Source organism: Hypanus sabinus, chromosome 12 (assembly GCF_030144855.1).
Source record: "Hypanus sabinus isolate sHypSab1 chromosome 12, sHypSab1.hap1, whole genome shotgun sequence".
NCBI classification, from domain to species: Eukaryota; Metazoa; Chordata; class Chondrichthyes; order Myliobatiformes; family Dasyatidae; genus Hypanus; species Hypanus sabinus.
The window spans coordinates 85,883,015-85,910,231 of NC_082717.1; the positions used below are offsets into that span (position 1 = coordinate 85,883,015).

At 42.2% G+C, this 27,217-nt stretch overlaps 1 protein-coding gene across 1 annotated transcript in view; it reads right to left on the bottom strand.

Moving 5' to 3' along the window:
* sash1a (SAM and SH3 domain containing 1a) overlaps positions 1-5,679 on the bottom strand; it is a 132,083-nt gene extending 126,404 nt beyond the window's left edge. Inside the window, exon 1 of the mRNA XM_059986353.1 lies at positions 4,833-5,679. Coding sequence (XP_059842336.1) covers positions 4,833-5,303 — 471 coding nt within the window. The 5' untranslated portion in view covers positions 5,304-5,679. The remainder of the gene's footprint in view (positions 1-4,832) is intronic.
* Positions 5,680-27,217: the final 21,538 nt, after the last annotated feature.

Sequence of the window (27,217 nt, forward strand, 5' to 3'; positions counted from 1 at the left end):
TGAATATTCTCAGGGGATACTGTATTATTTCCAACTTTTCTCTCAGGGATACTGTCAATCTCTTTCAGAAAGAAGTTGTATAACACTATCTCTCAGGAGATACTGTAACAGCTTTACTCTCCCTCTCTTGTATGATATCACAATCTTTCCACACCGATTCCCAGGACGTAGCGTCACAATCCTGTATTATCTTTTTCAGGTGGTACGATGACATTTCCAAGTTACTTGCAAGATGACGCTGGCGAAACACGGCGATGTGTTGTGGGCAGCTTTGAACTTCTCAGGAGATACTGTAACATTTCTACATTTTCTCTTGGCAGTTACTGTATCCTTTACAACATTAGATCTGTCAGGAGATACAATCGCACTCCCTCATTACCTTGCAGGAAATATTGCAATATCTCCAGACAATATGACAGGCAGATTTATCACATTTACATATGATCTCTTTCATATTTTCATGTCATATCTCTCAAGAGAAACTATTACTTCCATTTTTCTCTCTCGCAGGAGCTAATCCATAACTTTCACTTTAACAAAGTGAATACTGTAATATTTCAAGGTTAGCTCTCCAGAGTCAATGTATTATTTCCATTTGATCCTTCACTGAACATGTCACTTTTGCAGGAGATATTGTATTATTTCATCACGGCAGTCAGAGCGGTCTAATATTGCTATATATTCTCTACTATTTGCACAACCTTCCTCTCAGAAAATACAGCAACATTTTCCCATTTTATTATCACATAACCTCTCTCAAGGAATTCTTCATCTCCCAGAGAATTGTGGGAGATTTCCACCAGATCTCTCAGGAGGAACTGCAAGATTTCCACATTATTTTCTCTGAGAAGTGCCCAAATGACTCCATTAATCTCTTTCTGAAAATACTACAGCACCTCCGTATCAACAGTCTGAGGAGATAGGGTCACATATGCACAGTTTCAATCCTGATGAATGATTGGAGACCTGAAGCATTAACAGCATTCAGGACATCTTCACAAGCTGATGCCTCAAAAAGGAGGCATCCCTCATTAAGGATCCACATCACCCAGGACATGTCCTCTACCATCAAGGAGGTGGTACAGGATCCTGAAGACACACACCCAACATTTTAGGAACAACTTCTTCCCCCCTGCCAGATTTCTGAATGGACAATGAACCAACTCATGAACACCACTTGACTACCTTTTGTTCCCTTTTGTGAAATTTCTTTAATATTGCTTATTGTAATTTATACTTTTTAATGTATTGCACTGTACTGCTGCCACTGAACAACACATTTCACAATATATGTCAGTGATATTAAGCCTGACTCTGATTGTTTCCTTCTCTACAGAGGCTGCTTAACCTGCTGGATATTTCATGCACTTCCAGGTCTTCTTTCAGATTTGCAACATCTGGAGCATTTTGCTTTTGTGCTGATGTTATACTTTTTTCAGCTGACACTGCATGCTTTCCAAATTCTATCTCTGAAAATTCCTTGAAACCTGAACATTACCCCCAGGGGTCTGTTTTAAATTTAGACAAAATACTGTCAGAAGATATCTTCACACAGTCTCATTATTTTCCTAAGATTATGCTGTGATGTAATATAATTTAATCATGCTTTCAGAATCTACTGTGCTCCCTTGAACTTTTAGCTTCAGAGATTCGGTGGTGAGTGTCTTTGAAATGCCTATGTTCAGTCAAATGATGTTTAAAAAAAATTATTTGCAAATGGAATTAAAACAATTATACTGGCCCACGATAAAAAGAAATTGAAAGTACTATCTTTAACACAATGCACAGTGTTCCTTCAAATGTCAATCATTTTAGCACTCTGCCAACTTTCCCTGGTTTCGGTGTAACAAGAGGTCATTTTCAATCTCCAATTCAGTGTCAAACTGGTTGTCAGGGCCACATAATATGCTGCTCGGGAAAGGTTACCTAGGTAACAGGGCCAGCTGAGCAAAAATTGCCAATTTCCATGATTGACACAGGATTGTGATCTCCAGAATATTGAGTGTGTTTGAAAGATGAAGTATTTGCAGGAAAAAATCTCATGCCTATCAGGTGCTGTGTTACAGGGCAGTACGCAGCTTGACCATTCCATTTTTAAAATCGCCAGCCCTTGCAACCTTCAGCTACTGCTCCTGCACAATTCACTGCAAAGTACCTCCGCATTCTGTACCATTACCAAAGTGGCCAGGGCGGAATACCATAATTATAAACCAACAACCACATCATTTGTCAGGCAAAATGAGGGAAACACTCTGATAAAACGTTCCTGGATGAAAAGAGTCGGGCTCTTTGGGACAAGCTGTGTGAAGAATGCACCAAGCCTGGAATAGTGTCAATAATTGGTTTTCTCTCACTTCGAGTATATTTAACACCCCGCGACTTGTCAGCACTTTTGCCCCTCAAAATATGATTGAAACAGCTCAGAATTAATTTACACTTACATACGAATGCTCAGGGGTTCCTAGTTCCTTGTGACGTCTGTCTAAATTTTATCAAGAATACATCAATCAAGAACATCATTATGCCTTTCCCTTCATTGTTATAGGAATGAGCAAACCCAACCAAACCTCAGTCGAATTGAATAAAAGATTTTGGAATCTGTGTCGTTTGAGTTCATTTACATATACATGTTCATTTACATGCTTGATACATAGCCCAAAACATGTCAACTCTGCAGTGGGAAAAGTGTGTTGGCCATATATTCCTATAGGAAGCACGTGTTTAAGAAACAAGTGGCTGATGCTATATCGTGGTGGAATTACGGAGACCTGTAGAGTGGAAAGCCATTCATTTCATAGTGTCCATTCCAGTTCTTTGCTGGAGCAGCTGCAAACAAATCCCATGCTCTCTCAGTCAGTGCATCTTGCCCCTGGCTTCAAATATTAATTCAGGCAAACAACCCCTGCCTGGTAGCAAAATCAGAGTGTATTTGTCTATTTGCTCCCCCTGTGATAAATCTCAATTCAAGATCACCTCAGCCCACACCCTTTAAAATAAAGCTTCCATTAAAGTTCCTCGAAGTGTTCTTGATTTCAATTGAAAAAAATCTCCTGTATCAAGCCTGCACTGGCATCATCAGTACATACACTGAACACTCTATCAAAACACCACATAGAGCTCACATTGGAACATTTGTTATGTACCCATGTAGAAACATAGAAAACCTACAGCACAATACAGGTCCTTCGGCCCACAAAGTTGTGCCGAACATGTCCCTACCTTAGAAATTACTAGGCTTACCTACAGCCCTCTATTTTTCTAAGCTCCATGTACCTATCCAAAAGTCTCTTTAAAAGACCCTATCATCTCCACCTCCACCACCGTTGCCGGCAGCCCATTCCATGCACTCACCACTTTCTGAGTAAGAAAAACTTATCCCTGACATCTCCTCTGTACCTACTCCCCAGCACCTTAAACCTGTGCCCTCTCGCGCTAGCCATTTCAGCCCTGGGAAAAAGCCTCTGACTATCCACACGATCAATGCCTCTCATTATCTTATACACCTTTATCAAGTCACCTCTCATCCTCCATCGCTCCAAGGAGAAAAGGCAGAGTTCACTCAACCTCTTATCGCTCCAAGGAGAAAAGGCCAAGTTCACTCAACCTATTCTCATAAGGCATGCTCCCCAATCCAGGGAACATCCTTGTAAATCTCCTCTGCACCCTTTCTATGGTTTCCACATCCTTCCTGTAGTGAGGTGACCAGAACTGAGCACAGTACTCCAAGTGGGGTCTGACCAGGGTCCTATATAGCTGCAACATTACCTCTCGGCTCCTAAATTCAAATCCACGATTGATGAAGGCCAATACACCATATGCCTTCTTAACCACAGAGTCAACCTGCGCAGCTGCTTTGAACATCCTATGGACTCGGACCCTAAGATCCCTCTGATCCTCCAAACTGCCAAGAGTTTTACCATTAATACTGCATTCTGCCATCATGTAGGCTGTAAATATATAGCTGATTCCTTTATATGCCCATAATACTTAAATACTTGGATGTTTCCGTTTATCAGTTCAAACATACAAAACTCTTAAAGGTTTTACAGGCTAGTTAATGCAGGTGGTCTAAGACCGAAGGGTACTGTTTGAGAATTGAGACGCTGGCCATTTAGGAGTGAGATCTCCACTCCCAGAGCGTGGTGAACTTGGAGTGTTGGAAGGCTGTGGAGGCTCAGCAATTGTGCTCATAGAAGACACAGACAGATTTCAGAACATTAGGAGAATCAACAGACACAGGACATGGGGAAGTTCAGGGCAACAGAACCATTTCATACAATCCTAACAACTAGTAGAGCAAATTTGAAGGGCCAAACGGCCAAGCCCTGCTCTCACCTCATATCTTGTTCTGAGAATGCACTGGATTTCTTGTATTGAGGACATCTAACTGCTGACCAGCATTTTGTATTTCTGTCTGGTTTGAACCCACCCATAAATTCCTTCAGTATTGCATCAAAGTCAATTACTGGACAATCTCATATACTTCCCACAAATGCCCAATCGACTTCAAGGCAAGACAAATCTGTACATTGTTATGCAGTGATTTACAGATTGCGCTATCTTTTGAAAAATGGTCAAATTCGGACAGAACTGTAACTCAGATGCTTACTCTGAGTATCCCCTACGAGTCTGCTCTAACTATGACAGCCATCTATCCATGGGGTCACGCCCCTCTCTAAATGCTCATCACACGTAACGGGATCACAATCTCCTACAACCTCCCGTAATCAGCACACCTTTTGGAGTAACCAGCCTTGCGTTTGCTGTGAGGCAGCTGCCGATTCCCTCACCAAACCTTGTAATTAAGACTCCTTTCCCACCTCATCACCCACCTTGTAGTGCGGAAGTTTCCGCAAATAACTGCCGCTCCGCCGCCGCTTCTCTTTGATCTTCAGCATGAGTTTGGAATAAATTACCCTCTTCTTATGGCTTCCTCTCCTTTTTGACCCCATGGTGTTCTGCAATTCCCTACTGGCGCCCCGTGTTCTCTTCCACAGCAGGGTCCGAAACCTAGGCTGGCATTCCTTCAGTTTGGCATAAACGCTGGGCTGGCAAAGGGCTCCAGCCCACGGTTCCAAAGTGAAATAGACCACCGCACCAGTTTCTTCTTCCTCGCGGAGCCGTGCTACAGCGGCTTTGATGAGATGCCGGTGCCCGGGGCTCTCAACCCCAATAGCGTCCAGATCCGGCTCCCCAATCTGTTTACAAACCTCCAGGTCATCGTAGCCGTTGTCCAAGAAGGATTCACCATACTGGGATAATTTCAGGCTCTTTAACCACTCCAGTACGATATTAGTACCCATTGAAGCAAAAGGGATTCAGTAACAAGTGACCTGGGATGGGTTAAGGACTGGAACAGAGATTAAAGGTGCGGAACACTGTTATTAGGATCGGGGACGAGACGGCTTTACGCTTGTAAAACACGAGGGATAAAATGGGGAGAGGGCTGAGAAGAAGAATTAGACTGGGATTGAGATGAGGAATGATTCTGGGCATAGGCTCAGCATCGTTGTAGGCGGGAGGGATCAAGGCTGGAATGGGACAGAGATGTGAAATGAAGATCCAGTTTGGGTCGGGGTTAATATCGGGGAGCTACAGCTGAAGTGGACTGCGGGGTGGTGGCCACAGGCGGATTGAGTCCGACCCCTCGCTCGCTCGCTCCCTCCCTCCCTCCCTCCCACACTCACTTACTCGTTCGCTCCCTCCCTCCCGGCGGCTCCCGCAGATTTTCTCGAGGTCCATTGCTCACACCCCCCGCCCCGCCCCGCCCCTCTCCCCTCCGACAACAACCGGCGGATGGTCCAGCTCCTTCCGTGACAAGCGACCGGACGCAGTCTCCGCGTCCAGGGCGGGAGCCGAGGGTTGCAGCGCTGCCCTGCCCTGCCCTGCCCTGCCCGCCCCGACGGTCGGTGCCCCCGGGGCCAGCCCACCGGCTCGTCTCCTCCCGTGGCCGCGCCGGCTCCCAGGCTCCGGCCGGCGACGCCGCGCCGACAGCGACCTCCAGCGGGCAGCGGGCAAGCGGCAGGCGGCAGGCGGCCGCGCCGTCCCGGGCAGGGCGAGCGAGGTGTTTCAACCTGCACCAGCCGCCGGGCTTGGGCTTGGCCACGGCCACGGCCACGGCCACGACCAGTCGGCAGCAGACTTGGTCACGGCACCGGTCCAGCGAGCGGAGCTCCAGATGTGAAGCAGGAGTGCCTGTCCGATGTCCCTGGTCAAACCAAGGTCAACTGGCACCAAAGAGTTCGTCAGATGCTGGTTGGCATTGTTGAAGGTCAACCATGAAAGCGCCAGGGTATGGTTGCAGGAATTCCTCAGGGCACTGCTCTAGGCGAAACATCTTCGGCTCCATCATTCATTAACGGCCGTTTTCCCGATTTAAAATCAGGAATGTGCATGTTTACAGGTGACTGCACCAACATCAACAACCTCAGCATCAAAATCATGGCGCCAAGCGACCAGAAACTTAGATCACCGCATTCTCCTCACTACGCAGACTAGGGGCAACTTAAAGTGGACTATTAGCCTATCAACCCAAATGTCTTGTGGGGTGGAAGAAAGTGTAAACACCCCCAAAGACAGGATTGGAGGTCAAATCTAAACGAGGGGGGCAATGGACTCGGGGCACCACTCAGTCTCCTTGTGGGCTGGGAGTGGTTTGATTCCACCACAATAACAACAACGGCTAAACAAAATTAAAAGTTGCCTTAACAAAATTTAAATCATCAGAAAAAAAAATTCTTCTCATCACCATACCACCCCTCCCCCTTTCTTCTGCAACACTGAGAAAGACTTATTTTCACTTCATTTCTGACAAGTGGATGAAGCCAGAATCAGTGGGCATTCCACACAAATCACCACATGGACTTAACAGATTGTGGTCTTGGTACAGCAGAGAGCTCCAAGACCACTGGAGATCAGACTCTACTGCACAGTTAATTAAACCATGGACTCAGGGAGAAAGGCAGACACAAACAGGCATATTGTACAGATGCAGTCTGACTACATGAAACAGGTGCAAAGACGCTTTCCTAGTTAGCCTTGTCCCTCATCTCCCTCCAGTGGATCCCTTCCAGTTCTCTCCTCTTAGTCAATGCAACCCTCCCCTCCTCCTTTCAGTTTACCCCACTCCTCCTGCCCTTCTCCAGTGATACACCTCCTTCACTTCCTGCTCTTCCACCTTCTTTTCCACTCCTCCACCAAACCCAATGCTTGGACTTCCCTGCTCTCCACCGACCAACGGCTCACTCTCTCCTGAAATGAGGCTGCCCTGACCCCCAGTCTTCACCCAGCACCGATCATCCTCTTCAAGGCCACCCCCAGTTGGTGATAACCTTGTCATAGCAGCCTCTGGTCCAGTCCAAACCTATTCCTCCCTACTCCTCTGATAAACCTTCCGTCTCTGCCCGATGTAATAATGTGGTTGACCTGAGCTTACACCGAGCAGCAGCAGACTACTGTTCCCCCTCTTGCTTACTCTGCATGGATCATGGTTTATCTTTAATGCAACATTACTCCCCCGACATCCCTCGATTCCCGTCACGCCCACATCTATTCAACATACTCAGTCTCCATGACCCTCGAGTAGAGAATCCTAATGATTTGCCACTTGCTGGGTAGAGAAATTCATTTCTCAACTCAATCCTAGACAGCCTACCCATTATTTTGGAACTGGTTTCAGACACACCCATTGCAAACCCTATGTCAACCATTTCAAGCACTGTAAGAACTTTGTATATTTCAGTGTGATTGCTTTGCCTTTTTCAAAATTCGGTAGGGCATGCCTAATATCTCTTCAAAAACATCCATCATTCCAAGAATAAATCTGGGGAGTATCAGAAGGGTGCATACTTAGCCTTTAAAAATGTCTCGAATAATGATTTTAGAAGTTATCAGATTATTGCAGCTTGGCACACAGGGAGATAAGACTCATGTGAGGTTCCTGATGAGGCTGGGTTGAGGGCATGAGATAATTGGATCAGTGCATGTGCCTGTAATTAAGTCCCAGGTGCTGCACTGGCTGGAAGGTGAACAGATGCAGAGATTTGGGGCATCATGAATTATTGATTAGAGGTGCAGGTGAAAGCAAGCTTCACAACGGGAATCTACTGTAAGTCTAGAAAAAGAATACTTTTCTCTTTACCTATTATCGTACAAGTCTCTAGCACATTTTCTTTGAAGAATACAGTCAAATTTACATGACCTTCAGCCTGATGCTGCAATTGAACACAGGCTTAAAAACAGAACAAGAAATCCCAGTATATTTCCCAATTTCTGGTAAATTGCTCCCAACCTACCTGGCTCACATAGCTGTCTCTGTTCCTTCCTGGGAGACTGTTTCACTGAACACCCTCACTCTGTCCGCCAGAGAAAGCAGGATCTCCCAGTGGCCACACATTTTAATTCCACGTCCCATTCCCATTCTGATATGTCTATCCATGGCCTCCTCTACTGTCAAGATGAAGCCACACTCAGGTTGGAGGAACAACAACTTATATACCGGCTGGGTAGCCTCCAACCTGATGGCATGAACACTGATTTCTCTAACTACTGTTAATGCCCCTCCTCCCCTTCTTACCCCATCCCTGATTAATTTATTTCCCCCTTCCTTTTCTTCCTCTTTCTGCCCATCACTCTTTGCCTGTTCTCCATCTCCCTCTGGTCCTCCCCTTCCCCCTTTCTTTCTCCCTAGGCTTCCCATCCCATGATCCTTTCCCTTCTCCAATTCTGTATCACTTTCACCAATCACCTTTCCAGCTCTTAACTTCACCCCACCCCTTCTTGTCTTCTCCTATCATTTCGGATTCCCCCACCCCCCCACTTTCAAATCTCTTACTGTCTTTTCTTTCAGTTAGTCCTGACGAAGGGTCTCGGCCCAAAACGTCGACTGTACTTCTCCTTATAGATGCTGCCTGGCCTGCTGTGTTCCACCAGCATTTTGTGTGCGTTGCTTGAATTTCCAGCATCTGCAGATTTCCTCGTGTTTGTGTTTTCTATTCCTTCCTTCTCCTTCTCCAACTGACCATTACCCAGCAGCTTCTTCCAATAGTTCTCCTCCTCCACTAACCCCATCTAACTTCCCAAACTCCCTTCCTGTATTCCAGGCACCATCTTCCTCTCCTCTCAGATTCACCATCTTCAGCCTTTGTCATCTCTATCTATCTCCTCCCAGTTTCTGGTGCTGTTCCCACCTCTCTATCCCCACCCCTTAATCTTTTGGTTCTAAATACTTGAAACATGGATTATCCAATTCCCTCCATATTTCCTGCCTGACCTGCTGCATTCCCTCAGTATTTGGAGGCAAGCGAGACCGCAGATACTGGAAATCTGGGGCAACACACAAAGCACTGGAGGTGTTCAGCCAATCCAAAATGGACAGTTGACATTTCGAGTCAAGGACCTCAATCAGTTTTTAATATTGGGTTTTCAGAGACATATAAAATTAATAGAATTGAAGTAAGTGTTTACAAAAGCTGAAATCAATGAATGTTTCTAGAACCAGATGAAACACAAGCAGTTAGAATTAAAATCATTAGACTTAAGCAAAGTAATTAAAATTCTAGCTTAATATTTGCTAGATCTTTGCTTAATATTTGCTAGATATTTGCTTAATCTCTAGCCTTGAAACTCCGTTGTAATCTAAATGACAACGTCCTGGAATCCCAGCAAGATGTATTCCTATCATTGGACTCCATATGGAGTCCAGAGACAGATACAACTCTATAAACATACGGAAGTCTGCAGATGCTGGAGACCCAAAGAAACACACACAAAATGCTGGACAAACTCAGCAGGTCAAGTAGCAGCTACTGAGATGAATAAACAGTTGACATTTCAGGGTAAAACCCTTCTTCAGGACTGGAAAGGAAGGGGGAACAAAATGGTGGAAGGAGGGGAAGGAAGATAACTAGAAGGTGATAGGTGAAGCCGGGTGGGTAGGAAAGATAAAGGGCTGGAGAAGAAGGAATCTCTACCTTCAACAAGATTCAGCTCTACCTTCCCCACCAACCCTCACAACGGTCAACAGATGATCAACTCAAAGGTTGCAAATTCAGGACTTCAGATTGAATGACTGTATGTGGGCAATTCCAGACACGCTGTGGACAGTTATCTGCAGAGTTACTGATATTATGGTAAATGCTCACAGTTTTCTTGTGGGATCATCAGCACCTGGCGTGAAAGTTTTTGATGGGATTCTGTAACCCAGTCTACAAGATATTTAATAATATATATATAAAATAAAGATGCTTGAGACTCTACCTTTTAACTATCAACCAAAAACCGAACCCGTTTACATCAAGCATCAGAACCCCTAGAATGCTATTAAGCTCCCAACTATTTTGGGCCCTTCTGCTCAACATGGGGTTTTAAAAGCATATTTCTATAGTTCTTGGTTATAGTTTACATACATGTTCAAGATTCAGATCAAAAACACAATACATTTGCTTGTCGCTGTTAGGAGTGCTGTGTAGGATCGGTACTACTCTGATCCTGCTTCAGGTAAAATCCCCATGAATTCCCCTTTTTTTCTGATGTTATACTCAGCTGGTTTCTCAGACCATTTGGCCAACCATGTCCATGTCAACCCAGCAATTACCTGTTGCATGCTAACACCATTTACCATCATTTGCTCTATAGCCTTCTATACCTTGGAAATACAAATGTTTGCTCAAATATTTTTCTAAGTGTTCTGAGAATCTCTGCCTCTACTTAGTCCCCTCAAGCAGTGTATTCCAGATTACAGCTCTAATGGGGGGAAAAGATCTTCTGATTCCTTCTAACCCTCACCTTAATCCTTTCCCCACAGTTTTCAGACATCCCCTAAGGGGAAAAATGCTCACTCTCCACTTAGCTAGGCCCTTCATAACTTTTATTTCTCCATCAAGTCTTCTCTCATCTCCACTTGAAGGAAAGCAAACACAATCTCCTCAAGGAAGGTAGTTCATCCCAGGCAACATTGTGGTGAATCTCCTCAGCAACTTCTCCAGAGCAATCACATTTTGTTCAGTAGATTGACTGTACTGCCTGTTCCTGTAACATTTGTTTTCCTAGGACTTCAGGATGTGTAGCTCAACACCTCCGGAGCTTTTTCTTCAACTTTTTTTTTTCAAAGAAGGACTCTTAAAACCAATGTCGTCCATTTCTTACAGCTTTCAATGTTCCACAGTCCTTCACTTACATTTCACAGTTTTAAAAATACCTGAACCAGTTTTATTCAGCCACTATCTTTGAATAAAATCTGCAAGTCTAGATGATGGGACATGACAAAAGTAGTTGTTTTTATTCACTGAGAACCTCACAACAGTTTCATCTGCTGTTCTTTCCCACATTCCCTGGACAAGGCCAGACTTTGAGAGATAGGGATAAGGTAAATGCAAGCAGCCTTTCCCCACTGAGACTACAACCAGAGGTCACGGCGTAAGGGTTAAATGTGAATAGTTTAAGGGGAAGATGAGGGGAAACTTCTTCACTCAGAGGGTCATGAGAGTGTGGAATGAGGTGCCAGCACAAGTGGTCTACGCGAGTTTGATTTCAACATTTAAGAGGAATTTCGATAGGTAGGGATATGGAGGGCTATATACGGTGAGATAAGGTGGTGCGGGTCGATGGGAATAGGCAGTTTAAATAGTTTCAGCATGGCCGAGACGGACTGAAAGACCTGCTTCTGTGCTGTACTTCTCTATAGTTCTATGACTTTCCAACTGCAGCTCAAAAATCACCAGGAGCAAGCCAGCAGCATTCAATAATTACTCCAGTATCACCTTTATTATGATGAGGAGATCATGACAGCATCACAAATAAAAAAACATATGCAATGTATTGAAGTTTCCTGCTAAGGCTGCATAGTGAGAGTATTGGGGTGGATGCAGAGATACTTCAGGGGGATATGCAGAGATTCAGTGAGTGACCAGGAGTATTGGAGTTAGAATATAATATAGAAAAATGTGGAGCCAACTGCATTGGTGGAAATAAGGAGAAAAGCAGGGCATTCCTGAAATGGGAAGAAAATCCTTGCATTGCCCTGGAAGCTCCTATGGGCTCTCCGGTGCCGTGCCAACACCATGGATCACAAACCCCAGACAAAGAGCAGACCCCACGGACAATCTTTCCCCCGTTGATGTCAGCCATCCTTTGCCTTGGTAGTTTTATTGTTATGGACTGACACTGGACCATGGATAATATTTCCCTGAGACAGCAAGGGTTTTCTGCAGAGCACTCACAGGGCGGTACTGCAGATCTCTCATAGACTTGCCTTCAGAATCAGGTTTATTATCACAGATGATGTGAAATTTGTTGTTTTGTAGCAGCAGTACAGTGCAAAGACATAACTATAAGTTACAAAAACAAATATTGACAGAAAAAGGAATTATGATGTGTCACTCATGGACTATTCAATATCTGATGGCGGAGAGGAAATAAGCTGTTTCTGAATCATGAAGTGTGGGTCTTCAGGCTCCCTATGAGATGAGGGCATGCCCTCGATGTCGAGGGTCCTTGGTGATGGATGCTACCCTCCTGAGGCACTGCCTCTTGGAGATGTCCTCAATGGTGAGGAGGGTTGTGCCAGTGATGGAGCCGGCTGTCTATAATGCTCTGCTACTGATTGTCACCACCCACTATGGAGTGATCAATTACCCCTTCACTGGACAACCATCTACCACCACCATGGTCTTGGAATCACCAGTGCTGTGAGCTTGTGCCCCTGTCAATGTGTATACTGTTAATTCTTGGTGCTGTCTGATGTCCTGGCAGTGGAGAATCCCTCTGTGGCCACTTCCTCTGCTGAGCATTCTGATTGCTTCTGCCTTTCGGGCCATTGTGACCTACGGATTTACCACTAGAGGTGCTTCATCCATTACCAGATTCCTTTGTTTGTTCAATGCTCACACCTCAGAATGGGATGCTGAGTGAAACAAACTCACCTCCTGAAACCATTTCTGTACTGGTGACCATCCCACTGCTCCCTCTAAAGGGGATTTGTTACATTAAATAGCTTCACCCAAATTCTCTCATCAGTGAGTCGAACCAACGGGAAATTTCATACTGCCTGACCCGAAAGTTCCGGAAATTGCATGCTTTTTCCCCCTTATCTTTTCAGCCTGGCCATATATTCCCTTTGATGTCTGACTGCACATTTCCAAAACTGCAGGTCTCATAAAACTCCAGTCATAGAGGATTAAAATGTTTCTTCAAGGTTTTCGCTATATTCTTGTGAGATTTTACTATATTCTCACTTGTACATAAATCTAAAGCTTCTCTTTCATATACTACATAGACCTAGTCTTCTCTCCTGGAATATGGAGTTTGGGAGGTTTCTCAAGTGTATCAATGAATATTAACCGTGATATATGGTAGGGATCAGCATCATCCTGGAATAATTCTGAGACGAAGAATTGAAGAATGACCGTCAAGACATCATGTCAAGCCATGTAATCTGGTATTTAGGGTTATAAAAGATTAGACATCTCCAAGGTAATGTGAATTCAGACTAGTATTGATCCTTTCAACAGCAGAAGTTTAAGCAAAAGAAGGTTGAGAAATGCAAATCGAAAGAATTCCAGATCTGAAATAAAAACAGAAGAAATAAGAAATACTCCTCAGGCCAGGCAGTGCCTGTGGAAAGAGAAATCTATTAAATATTTCAGGTTGAGGACTTTTCTTCGGAATGGGTATGATGGAAAACTCCAACAGTCCTCTATGAAACTGAGCTGAGATCCCCTCTACCTTCTCAGCAGCACAGTCACACATTCATCAGGCTGAATTCAGCTGACCGCAACATCTGATTGAACTGATGATGAATCTGAAACTACTTGCTGAGCAGTACTTGCCTACACGCCAAAGGGTCTTGGCAGCCACATCCCAGCCAAGCAAAAGCTTGATTGAAGTTCACAAGCAGTGCATGCGGGGCTTGGCCCAGTCCGGACTCCAGTGGATACTCATCTCCACTCAGATGGTTAGCTACTCACCTGGGGTTCTTTCAGTTTAGCTCCATCAGCACAATTAATCTAACATAAGTGTAGTACAGCAAATCCAAACAGTAACATCAGCTACAGGAACAAGCTCGGGGTCAAATCAATAAGAGACATGCCACCTGGCTTGGTGGAACAGACAACGCCATTCAAACAGAAGAGCCAGCAGAAACAGAAGAGGACCAGCAATCCCAAAAACACTAAAACAACGATCCTAATCTTGTGCCACAAATTGTATGGAAACTTATCAAATGCTTTTGGAAGTCCAAGTATCCACTTGTTTCCTCTTATCTACCTGTTTGCTCCAGCCTCAACAATATTTTGGCAGAGTGACAAATTTGTTGATTCTACTTCATCACACTGTGATTTTCTAAGCCTGAATACCATAACAACTGCTCCCAGTCATTCCCATAGCACTAATATGAAGCTAACTTGCCAAAGGTTCTTTCAGAGTTTTCTTGAATAGCAAGGGTGTATTAGTAACTCTCCTATCTGTGAGCACCATTGTAAAATCCAGGAAACTCTGGAAGTTGAAAACAACTGCAACTACAACTTCTTCAGCCAACTCTTTGAAACTTGCGAGCAGCAGGCCGCCAGAAAAAGAGCTGTGACTTGCATTCTTATTTGCTTAAAGTACTATCTATTTACCAATGCCAGTTTCTCTAAATTCCTTATTTTCAACAGTTGTCTGCTTTTCCACTTTTTTTGGAGTTTTTGAATGCCTAATCCATTAAGGTAGGTGAAAATGTCTTTGCTCTTTCTTAATCTCCATTATAATTTTTCCCATTGCTCCTTTTAAGATACCTCACAATTGGGTTTCTGTATACATTTATAATTCTGGTCTTTTTAATATATTTTAAAAACTTACTTTGCTACTCAGCTTACATATTCCATTGTCTCTGTCAGTTTTCTGGTAATTATTGATTTTTAAAAAACTTTTCCCATCCTCAGACAAACATTACAAATTTTGGCAGTGCTGTTCTCATCTAACATTAATCTAGCGCTTCTATACTATGCAATGTCCGCAGTTTTCCAGTTAAACTTCTATCACTCAATGGATGAATACTTACTGAAAGCCATTGTTCAGCAACACGTAGTTCAATCAATGCATTCAATCTATATTTGTCAATTTGGTGCCAACAGCCACATTGTTTACTATGTGCAGATTTAAGATCCCATTTTCAGACTGAACTAAGTCACACTCAGTATAAAATTCAATATTAGAGTCATTCTTTCCCAGAGCCTGCTTCAGTATAAGGAGGAACCTGGGAAAATCAGTCCTCAATCCATGGTGAAACATTCCCTTCTCTTCTACAAACCATATTGAATGCCGCAGTATTGAATAATGCTCATTGCAAGTTCAAATATTCTGCATCCATTGAGTCCTGCTTATCTGCTTTCTCTTTTTCCACTGACAAAATGAGACCCATTGCATTATGCTGAATCCAAAATCGTCTTTTCCCTTGTTGGTTCTTCAACACAGTACTCTATAAAAACACTGCCACAAGAAATTCAGCAGATTCTGGTAATCTTGAACAGCATAAATGCAAACATGAGGAAATCTGCAGATGCTGGAAATTCAAATAACAACACTCACAAAGTGCTGGTGGAACACAGCAGGCCAGGCAGCATCTATAGGGAGAAGCACTGTCGACGTTTCGGGCCGAGACTCTTCGTCAGGACTAACTGAAAGGAAAGATACTAGGAGATTTGGAAGTAGTAGAGGGAGGGGGAAAATGCAAAATGATGGGAGAAGACCGGAGGGGATGGGATGAAGCTAAGAGCTGGAAAGGTGATTGGCGAAAGTGATACAGAGCTGGAGAAGGGAAAGGATCATGGGACAGGAGGCCTCAGGAGAAAGAAAGGGGGAGGGGGGAAGCACCAGAGGGAGATGGAGAACAGGCAAATAATTAAATATGTCAGGGATGGGGTAAGAAGGGGAGGAGGGGCATTAATGGAAGTTAGGGAAGTCAATGTTCATGCCATCAGGTTGGAGGCTACCCAGCCGGTATATAAGGTGTTGTTCCTCCAACCTGAGTTTGGACTCATTTTGACAGTAGAGAAGGCCATGGATAGGCATATCAGAATGGGAATGGGACATGGAATTAAAATGTGTGGCCACTGGGAGGTCCTGCTTTCTCTGGCGGACCGAGTGTAGGTGTTCAGCGAAACGGTCTCCCAGTCTGCGTCGGGTCTCACCAATATAAAAAAGGCCACACCGGGAGCACCGGACGCAGTATACCACACCAGCCAACTCACAGGTGAAGTGTCGCCTCATCTGGAAGGACTGTCTGGGGCAAAGTACTTGGAGGGTCATGGCACAAAATGTTGACTCTTCCCTTCCATAGATGCTGCCTGACCTGCTGGGTTCCTTCAGCATACAGAAAGCAGGTAGAGTGGCCGCTAGAATGGTGTGAACACAGCAACTTGAGTCTCATTGTGGACAAGACCAAAGAGGTGATTGTGGACTTTAGGAAGGTACAGGCTGAACATGACTCCATGTTCCTCCATGGAGAGAATTTGGAGCAGTAAGTTTCTGGAAGTGCACAAGTACAGACGATTTCACCTGTTTCCTCAACACAACTTCTTTGGTCAAGAAAGCACAGCAGTGTTTCCAATTCCTGAGGTGATGGATGTGAGGAGGCTCCATCCCCATTCGAATCAATTTTTACAGGAGCACCATTGAGAGTGTCCTGACCGGCTGCATCACCATCTGGTATGGGAATCTGAAGGCATCTGACTACAAGTCCCTACAAAGATTTGAGAGGAACATCAGGGTCTCTCTTCCAGCCATCTGAGATATTTATCAGAAGTGTTGCATACACAGGGCCCTTAGAATTGTTAATAATCCCTCCAACAATTCATCTCCTTAACCCTCTACCGTCAGGCAGGAGGTACCATAGCATTAGGACAAGAGTTTTAGGATGGGAAACAGCCTCTTCCCCCAAGCTGTAAGACTACTGGACAACACCTAGGCCTCATCATGCTTGAAGAGCCAGTAGCTTTGTACTATTCCCCTTTTAACTTGTGTCATAAATGAACCATTATTTGTTAATTTATTTGTGGTAATATTACTTTATATGTTATGCATTTGTGTGTTGGTCTGGAGGTACATTGTTTCATTTGGAGGTATGCATGTGTATGATTGAAGGATAATAAACAGGAACTTGAATTTTGTGTGTTGCTCTTGAAATCCATCAAGAATGCATTCCATAAGCTCATCCTAAATGCTACCAATGCAATTTGGCTTTTCAGAGCAATCTGAAGACCTTATGATTACCTTTATTACGTCTGATATGGATACACCAATGACCTTGAATGGAACGTCTTACAAATAGTAGTGGATATGGCCCAGTCCATCATGAGTAAAGCCCTCCCAACCAATGAGCATATCTACACCATTGGGTCACACCACCAGGCTCAGGAACAGCTATTACCCCTCAACCATCAGGCTCTTGAACCAAAAGGGATAACTTCACTCAACTTTACTTGCTCCATCACTGAACTGTTCCCACAATCTATGGACTCATTTTCAAGGGCCCTTCTCTTTAAATATTTATTATGGTTCTTTCTTTCTTTTTTGTATTTCCACAGTTTGTTGCTTTTTCACATACTGGTTGTTCACCCTGTTGGATGCAGTCTTTTATTGATTATATTATGGTTATTGGATTCATTGAGTATGCTTGCAAGAAGATGAGTCACAGGTTTGGACAGTATATGGTGACATACATGTATTTTGATAATAAATTATCTTTGAACTCATATGTCTTGATTTGTACTCTGGTTTTTCATTCTTGGGGGGATGAAGAGGAAGAAATTGTCATAAACCACATCTAAAGGTTTTTAAATGTTATTTCTTAGCTATAGCCAAATTAATTCTGTGTCTTTTCTGAGCCAAGTTGTGTTTTTTTTCTCCGCTCACCGCTATTTTTATCCTGCATATATGTTTTACAAATGAGGCCAATTCCAATTTCAAGTAACTTTTACAAAAGTCAGGTTTTGTGAAATAATTTCTTTAATTTTGGTAATTCTAAAGATCATCTCTCATCTGCATTACTAATCCATTTAATTTGTTAAGGATGCTTTCTAGAGAGATAAGTCTTCATCTTAAACTTATTTTCCCCTAATAATAGAGAAAATCACAAAAAAAAATCAATATAAGCTTTATATGGGGAGGTTGTGGGAGATCTAGAAACCACACAGACCGACTTTATGCGCAACTTGTTGAGATTCAGCTCCACATTGATGAGCTGGATTTTGAGAGATAGGAACTAGGTCAGCTAAAAGAGACTTTGGTACAGGAGGTAGTCACACCCCACATGTTAAGCAGTATATTAGATTTAGCTGATGGTCAGAGACAGTAGGTTGTGTTTACAAATTTGACACCAAAGGGGAAACAAGGGTGTAATGATGGAAGAATTGACTCGTTACAGTCTGTGTGGATGACAGCTAGGACTGCAGGGAGGGTAAACAAACTGTTTAGAGTGATCGTGGTGAAAAAGCATGTAAATAGAACTGTGGTAGTGGTGGGGCAGTACAGTGAAGGGGAGATACTGTTCTTGCTTTCCTGCAGGAAGTGGAAAAGGGCAAGTCCATATACGTGTAGGAACCAACCACACTGGTAAAACAAATGAGTCCTGCTGAGGAGGGCTTGGAGTATCGGTCTAAATCAGCAAGTACAACAAAGGTAAAAGTGTGTGGATTGCAATCTAAACCACAAGTTCAATTGTTATATGGTCAAACAGATTGGAGTTGAATGAGCGGTGCGAGGAAAACAGGGTTTTGATTCAAAGAGTACTAATCCAGTATTGGGGAGAAAGGAATCTGCTCGTTTGATCAGGTTCACTTGATTCTGGCTGTGACCTGGTATATCAAATAAGTAGGGCAAGCGATTGAACAAAAAACGAATGTTGGAAATAGCCAGTGGGTTAAGAAGCACCTGTAGAGGCAAAAGCTGTAAGTCAGCCATTTGGGTCAAGACTTCTGCATCAGGATTAAGTACCAGTGTATAGCAGCATGTAGCGGGTGGAATAAAGGCTGGATGGTGATAGATGGAACCAGATGGGGAGAGGATAATGGGCAGATAGAACTGGGCAGATGTGGGGTTAAAAAGACATGGACAGTTGAATGTGTGAGGGAGAACATAGGGAGAGCTGTGCAGGTTGTCTAAAATTGGAGAATTCAATATACATGCTATTGGGTTGCAATTTACTGAAGCAGAATATGAGATATTCTTTCAGTTTTGTGTCTGGCCTCTCTGTCGCAATGGAGAAGGCCAAAACATGTCAATGTGGGAGTGGGAAAGACATAGAAAAATAATATGCAACCAGATGCTTGTTGCTAACAGATCAAAATGGTCATCTAAATGACATTTAGTTTCCCCAATGTAGAGGAGGCCACATGACAAATGACAGAAAGATATAACATAGAAACAGACCCTTTGGACCACTGGGTCAACAAATGACCACCAACCACCCATTTGCACTAATCTCACATTAATCATTTCATTCTTCTTCCTACCTTCTCATCAGCTCTGCTACTCACCTATACATAAGAGCAGTATCAAACTGCAAGCCTTTGTGAGGTCGGAGTAAACCCACATGTTCACAGGGAGAAGGGTCAGGTTTCACACCGACCACATCTGAACTCAGGATAGAACCTGGATCTCTACATTACTGAGTTAATGGCTCTGCTGGTTGTCCCACTATGCTGCCCAGAACTGAAACTTTATCTTGGATTAATTCCCCCCATGGATTGTCACAAGCAAAGAGAATTCATCCCAGCGAGCAGGACAAACCTATCCCATGACTCTAAGTCCTATTGACATTAAGCTCCATTCACAATTCACCCCTTATGTCTATGGTACAATTTCTCAAACTCAATGTTCAAAGTACATGTCAACATATATAACCCTGAGATTCATTTTCTTGTGAGCATATTCAAAAAAACTATATAACTGTAACTATAACAGGATCGATGAAACATCACTCAACTAGGATGTTCAACTGATGTGCAGAAGACAACAAACTGTGCAAATGCAAATATAAATAAATAGCAATAAATATTGACAACACGAAATGAAGCCTCCTTGAAAGTGAGTCCATTGGTTGTGGGAACATTTCAATGATGGGGCAAGTGAAGTTGCGTGGTTATTGAACTGCTCTTGAACCTGGTGGTGTGAGTCCTGAGGCTCTTGTACCTTCTACTTGATGGTAGCAGCCAGGAGAGAGCATGGCCTGGGTGGTGAGGATCCCTGATGATGGATGAAACTTTCCTATGACAGCGTTTCACATAGGTGTGCTCAGTTGTTGGGAGAGCTTTACCCATGATGTACTGGGCTGAATCCACTACTCTCCGTAGGATTTTCCATTCAAGGGCATTGGTGTTTCCATACCAGGCTGTGATGCAGCCAGTCAATATACTCTCCATAACTCTAACTGGTGACCAGCAGTCCAGATGAAGGGTTTCGACTCTCAATGTCAGCTGTCCATTTCCTAGCTTGATTTGGGATGCCACTGCATCGTTCCTTGGTGGTTTTCCTTTCATTCTCATTTATCACTGATATTGACCATTGCAGACAGTTGCCACTAATTGCTACATATCCAAGATTCATTCTGGTTATTTCTCTTGGTTTAACTTTGCTGGTCTCTCTGTAACCCTCATGGCAAGACATCTAACTTTGTTGTCTATTACCAAAGACAAACCACATATCCCTGATGTGTGGGAGGGGAAGTTCCACTAAAATTCCCTTTTCTATGTGTAGAGTATCCTAATATTTTGTTATGTGCCCCTCACCATACACATCAATTACCCACACACCTTTTTAACTTGGAAGTTCACTCAGTGTTCTTGTTTTATGTTCTTCCTCCAACACTGTTTATTCACCTACAACTCATGCTGATCACAATGTCATATATTTGGAAAACAGATTAATTGACATGGCAGGGAAATGAAGCCAAATCGGAATCATAAAGTAGCTTTATTGAGTTGGTTTGTGAACATAAACCAAGTCTCAATTAATTTCAATCACTCCTCATTTTAAATTGGTCTCTCCTTGTAAATAAACTGACAAACCATCTTGCTTGGCCAAAACAGTCTCTCTCACATTTTACCAATAGCCTTTAAACATATGGGTCTTTGTTCTTTCATGCTTTTTTTTGTGGCCTTCTTGCACAATAAAACTGTTGTTGACGAAGCTGAGCTGCTGATTATATTACAGACCTCTAAAGCATGAATTCTGAGCAGGCACTGCACGCTACAAACACCAGCACAATTTCTTACACTGTCCCATGTCTGTCTATCCTCTGCAGTTGGAGATAATAATGATTCCTAAATAACAATGAATAATGATTTTATTGGCTGGCTCATTTTCTCATGGGCAAGTTCATTATCATTCTCTCCCAACCACTCCCCCTCCCCCCCCCCCGCCCCCCCAACCTGCTGGTTGGAGTCTGTCACCTTCAATTAATATACGGAATATCTATGTAACTTTCAGGATTAACCTCATGAAGACCAAAATCAAATTCTTGGGTTTTACTAAACATTAAGAATGTGTCAGAGCTGCATCTTGATTTAATAATGCACCACTTTGAGAAGTGGGAGATATCCTTACTCAAAACAGAATTAGAAACCTGTTGTTATCACAAAGGAGGACTGACTGTGGTGGTCAGTAGTAGAGGCAGAGGACTGAAGGAACAGCTTAATGAGACAATAAGGTCATGGGTCGAAAAGACACAATTGATGTGGCTGAATCAGGAAGCACATTTATGCATTCCTACTACTTTGTCTTGTCAATCAAATTTAAAGTACACCCGCATTACAGCAGAAAATCCTACAAGAAGTAGTGATTTGGCCTAATGCATCACTGGTAAAGCCCTCCCAACCACTGAGCACATCTACATGAAACATTGTCATAGGAAAGCAGCATCCATCACCAGAGATCCTCGCCACCCAGGCCATGCTCTTTTCTCACTGCTGCCATAAGGTAGAAGGTACAGGAGCCTCAGGACTCGCACCACCAGGTTCAAGAACAGTTACCAGACCTCAATCATCAGGATCTTGAACAAAAGAGGATAACTGCAGTCATTCTATATCTGGTGTTCCCACAACCAATGATTTCACATTAAAAACTCTTGTTATTTTCATGCTCTCATTATTGATTAGAATTTATTTATATTTGCATTTGCAGTTTATTGTTCATTGATCCTATTTACAGTTACTGTTCTATAGATTTGCTGAGTATGCTTGCAGGAAAAAGTATCTGAGGGTTGTATGTGGTGATATGTACAATATGTATTCTGATAATAAATTTTACTTTGAATTTTGCTGCTTCATTATGTGCATCCCCACCACTATTTACCCATTTACTCACTCTGATCGTTATGCAATTTGATGCCTCTCTTTATACTCATGTACCCCAAATGTGTCAATGAGGGAATACATTTTGTGAAAGGCATTTCCAGCTTGTGATATCTACTACTGAAGGGACAGGTATGCGAAAGAGGCAGATCACAGATATCCATCCAAAAATTGTCCAGATGAATGCTGGAGGCTATTGAAGTTTAAGTTGCTGATTATCATTGATGGGGAACTGGAATCTTCCCAATTACCTTTGACAGAGTTAAGTATCATCAACCTATCAATCTGTGCCTAATCATGGTAACTTTACCTCAATGGCAACTTAAATAGGGGTACTATTGTAATACTATGTGACAAATTCCTACCTTGCCAGTTTTAATCATTTCTTTCTTTCATACACAACAGAACCTGACAGATGTCTTGATCAGAAAACCTTGAGCAGCTGATTACTCCAAAAGTGCACTATTGCAGGATTCATACTTACCATGCAAATATATTTGTACCTTAAAAGACATAGTTTTATCCAGAGTTAAGTCTTGATCTGGAAACTCAAGACCTAAAGGAAGGTGGAGTGAAATGATAGCAGCAGTAAACACCAGCAGAGAACATAGATGCTATACTCAAACAGCCATTGATAAAACTATCATGGAAAAGTAGCAGAAAACATTCACCGACAGGTCTGCATATTGACTGTTGGAGCTCAATTCAAGGCTAATTGGTTTGAAGTTAGATTGTTGGTAAAATATCTCTTTCCACTGATCAATTTGCCAGCTCCAAGAACAACGGTTATAGCAATAGAGTTCTTGCACATCTTGATCAAACAGAATCTGGATGCCATCATGTTTGAACCCTCAAACGTATAGCAGCTATTCTTGACCTAGCATGACCATATCACTGATCTGCACAATACTACTAGAAGTGAAGTATCACACACAAAATGCAGGAGGAACTCAGCAGGACAAACAGGAGGGAAATAATCAGGATATTTTATGTCTGCTGCTCAAGACTTCCTAGCATCTGCAAAATCTCATGTCCAGAAGTATGGCAGGTTCAAAAGGCAGATAAGGGGGCATAGGATCAGAGAATCTGCACTTCAAATTCTCCCTGTTCCCATCTATTGCCTCTCACTTATTAGTGTCTGACTGCATATACTGTATATGATTACAAATACTGTAATTGATTTATTTATTTTTCTTCTATATTTTCATGTACTGCACTGCATTGAACTGCTGCTGCTAAGTTAACAAATTTCATGACACATGCCGGTGATATTAAACCTGATTCTGATTCTGCCTTTCCTCTGTGCTGATAAGTTAGATCCTGTCCTTATGTAGGTAATAATATTCTTTATGAGCATTGACATTAATGAAATTAGCTCATTGCTCTACTCTGTCTACACTCATAATGCTGTGGCTAGGTTAACACCATCTACAAATTTGCTGATGACACCACTGCTGTTGGCAGAATCTTAGATGGCGATGAAGTGGCATACGGAGTGAGATAGATTGGCTGGTTGAGTGGTGCCACAGTAACAACCTTGCACTTAACATTAGCAAGCCAAAGGTATTGATTGTTGACTTCTGTAAGGAGAACATACAGCAGCCTTCATTGAGGGGTCAGCGGTGGAAAGAGTGAACAGCCTCAACCTCTTGAGTGTCAACATCTCAGAAGATGTGTCTTGGGCCTAACAAGCTATGCAATCATAAAGAAGTTCCACTTCATTAGGAGTTTGAATACATTTGGTATGTCACCAATGACTCTTGCATTCTTTCCGGTTGCATTACTACCTGAAATAGAGGCTCCAATGTGCAGGGCTGCAAGAGTCTGCAGCTTGTGGTGGACTCAAACAGCTGCATCATGGACACAAGTCTCTCCACCACTGAGGATATAGTCAAGAGGCAATACCTCAAGAAAGTGGCATCCATTACCAAGAACCCTCACGATATATGACATGCTACCTTCTCATTACTACCATCAGGGAGGTGGTACAGGAACTTGAAGACCCACACTCAAAGTTTTACAAACAGCTTCTTCCCCTCTGCAATCAGAATTTGGAATGGTCCATGAACCCTACCACATTATTCACCTTTTGCACCATTTATTTTTGTAACATGATTTTTATGTCTTGTACTGTTGCCACAAATTACACCACACGTCAATGATTCTGTTCTCACTTCCATTCGCCTTACAATAGCCAGAACAGCACACCTCTACACAAGGATGCACAGAAACTTAAAAACTCAAAAATATAACATCTTGATGATTGTGATTTCAAATGCAAGAGTTCTACGATTCTTCAGAGAAACCTTGTCTATTTACATAATGACAATATTTGCATTTTGTTCTATGTCCTGTCAGCCAAGTTTGGAAGGCACTGAAATGGTTCATATGGAGCCATTTCAACAATGCTTTAACTTTATTTTATGTATAAATGAAGTCTTTTGGATAATAGGGTAGAGGGATGTGATGGAAACTGGCCAAATGAAATTCAGCTCTGATGAACACGAAAGTTATTCAGGCTATACAGCCTAAGCCCAGTGTTATGTAAAGCTCAAATATACATCTGTGATGGTTTAGAGGGGCTTGATCTGAGTTCTTTGGGTAAGTATGCTTCTTTGTTAAGAACACATGAAGGAACACTGAACAACCAATGATTGTGGGTGGCTTCTTGTGATTCAGTGACAAATTTGAACATTAGACTCCAAGGCTTTCCTGTAATTAGTGAATAAACAATTACATTATGCATGGTATTTAGTCCTTCAGTGGATCTGGGTGCTGACACATTGACCCAACAGAATTTGTTTTGATGCTGGTACAGTTATGCTGGATCAGCTCTGAAAGCTTCATGATACAATTAAAACCCTAGGTCAGACACATTGTCTGCACTTTTTGTGTATAATGCCAACATCTATAATGCTTGGCTTTGTCTTTGGTGCATAGCTTTTCAGGCTTGTTGTTAATCCACTCATAAAGCATCTTTCCTTTCTTTCACAATCCATGTATCACAGATTAGTAATATACATTTTCCACAATGATCTAAACCTGAAAAAGATGACAAATAGCTTCAAATTGTTGCTAACTCCAGTAATATTTAGCAGAAACCAGCCATGTCCAAAGCCACAATAAAAGCCCAAACTTATTACTCTGTAATTCATAATTTTAGTAAGTGTTGTCATCTAAAATGCCCCAATTCAGTGTCTTCAACCTCCCCCACCCCAAGTAAAAGCTAAAAAGCCTTATATGTAACAAAAAAAGAAGTGAATTATGACAATACCTTTAGGATCAAACCTGTTTAACGTTTTGTTTTAGTGTACGGTTTTGACTTAGCAGCACAGAATCTCTTTGGAAGTCATTTCACCATTACAAAAACAACCTTGCATCATTTTGCTATTAGTTTTGTTTCTCAAAAAAATAACTTTTTAGCCCCTGCAGTGCATGGTTAAAACAGGAATTTTCTTGTTTAGAATTCTGGACATAACACAAGTAGCTGAAACTACAGGTAGCAGTACATGTGGCTGTATACATGGTGAATCTGCTTGAGATTCCTTTTCAGTTTGTTTCTTCAATTCAAGGTGATAGCTTGTCAGCAGAGACATTAAGTAGATGACACACCAAATAAGTAGAAAGGAAGCTGCAGGATTTAATCTCATGACTCATATACAAACAGAACTACCTTATGGGAAAGATCCCTCAGTAGAACCTACAGTTTCTATTAGCTAACCCAGTTCAATTAAAGTTTCAAACAATAGCAATGTGTAAGGTGAGTTCAAGGCTGGCTGTTACTAGTAAATAAACTGTTTAGTTGAGGATCAGCAGATGAGCATACAAAGTTAAGTTTAGCACAACTTCAGTTTCATCTCTATAGAAATAATCCAGTTAATCAAGTAATTTACATCAAAAGTTGGTGAATTTATGTATTTTTTCAGCACAAGTGTTTGGTAATATTGATAGCGAAACTGAAATCTTAACCATACTACCTACATTCAGGCACTGCCTTCTTTTTTGCCAGATATCAATTTAAAACACCAAAGTGCAAGACTTTTGCGATCATTTCAATACTTTTCTGTACTATAACTCTACAGTTGGTAAAACTTGTGCACCAGTGTAAAAGATATGATACAATATGAAGTAAAGTGATCAACAGCTTATGTTTTCAATTAATTCCTAGGGAACATAAGACATTTTCATACTTTACTAGTTAGTTGGACAGAACCAATTAAATATTACAGGTTACATCTTTCAACAATATGCTGAAACACGAGTTTACAAAATAGGTAACTCCAGATGCTCTTTGAGATTATTTACTTGATTGAAAATGCTATATGAATGACTATTATATGCAACTGTTATCTTGCTAAACCTAGTGCGAGTGGAGGACTCTGAAAGGGGAAGAGTTTTATCTATTGTGTTGGGAAACATTCAGCTTCCACATGAGATCGATACACTTTAAAGCAACTGGATAGGTTTATGGTAAATACTCAATCCTAGGATCAAAACAACATGAAAATTTCATTTTTCTCCTATCTACCTGAAAGCCCTTCATTTCTTTTGTCACAGAGGCCACAAGAATTCCAACAGCAGTCAGTTGAAAACTATCATTGTAAATAAGGTATCCTTGGAATTTTCCTGTAGACTAATCTGGGAACGTAACTGTAGCCCTGCAGTGATTGGTTCTTACTTATTGAGGCTTATTCATTAGCGAGGTTGATTAACTTTATGTCAGTAGTAGGGAAATGATTGGACAAAATCTAAAAGGATAGGATTTATGTGCATTTGAAAAGGCAGAGACTGATCAGGGATAGTCTGCATGCTTTTGTGCAGGGAAACCATGCCTCACTAACTTGTTTGAGATTTTAAGGAAGTAACCAAGATTGAAGAAAGTAGGGATATAG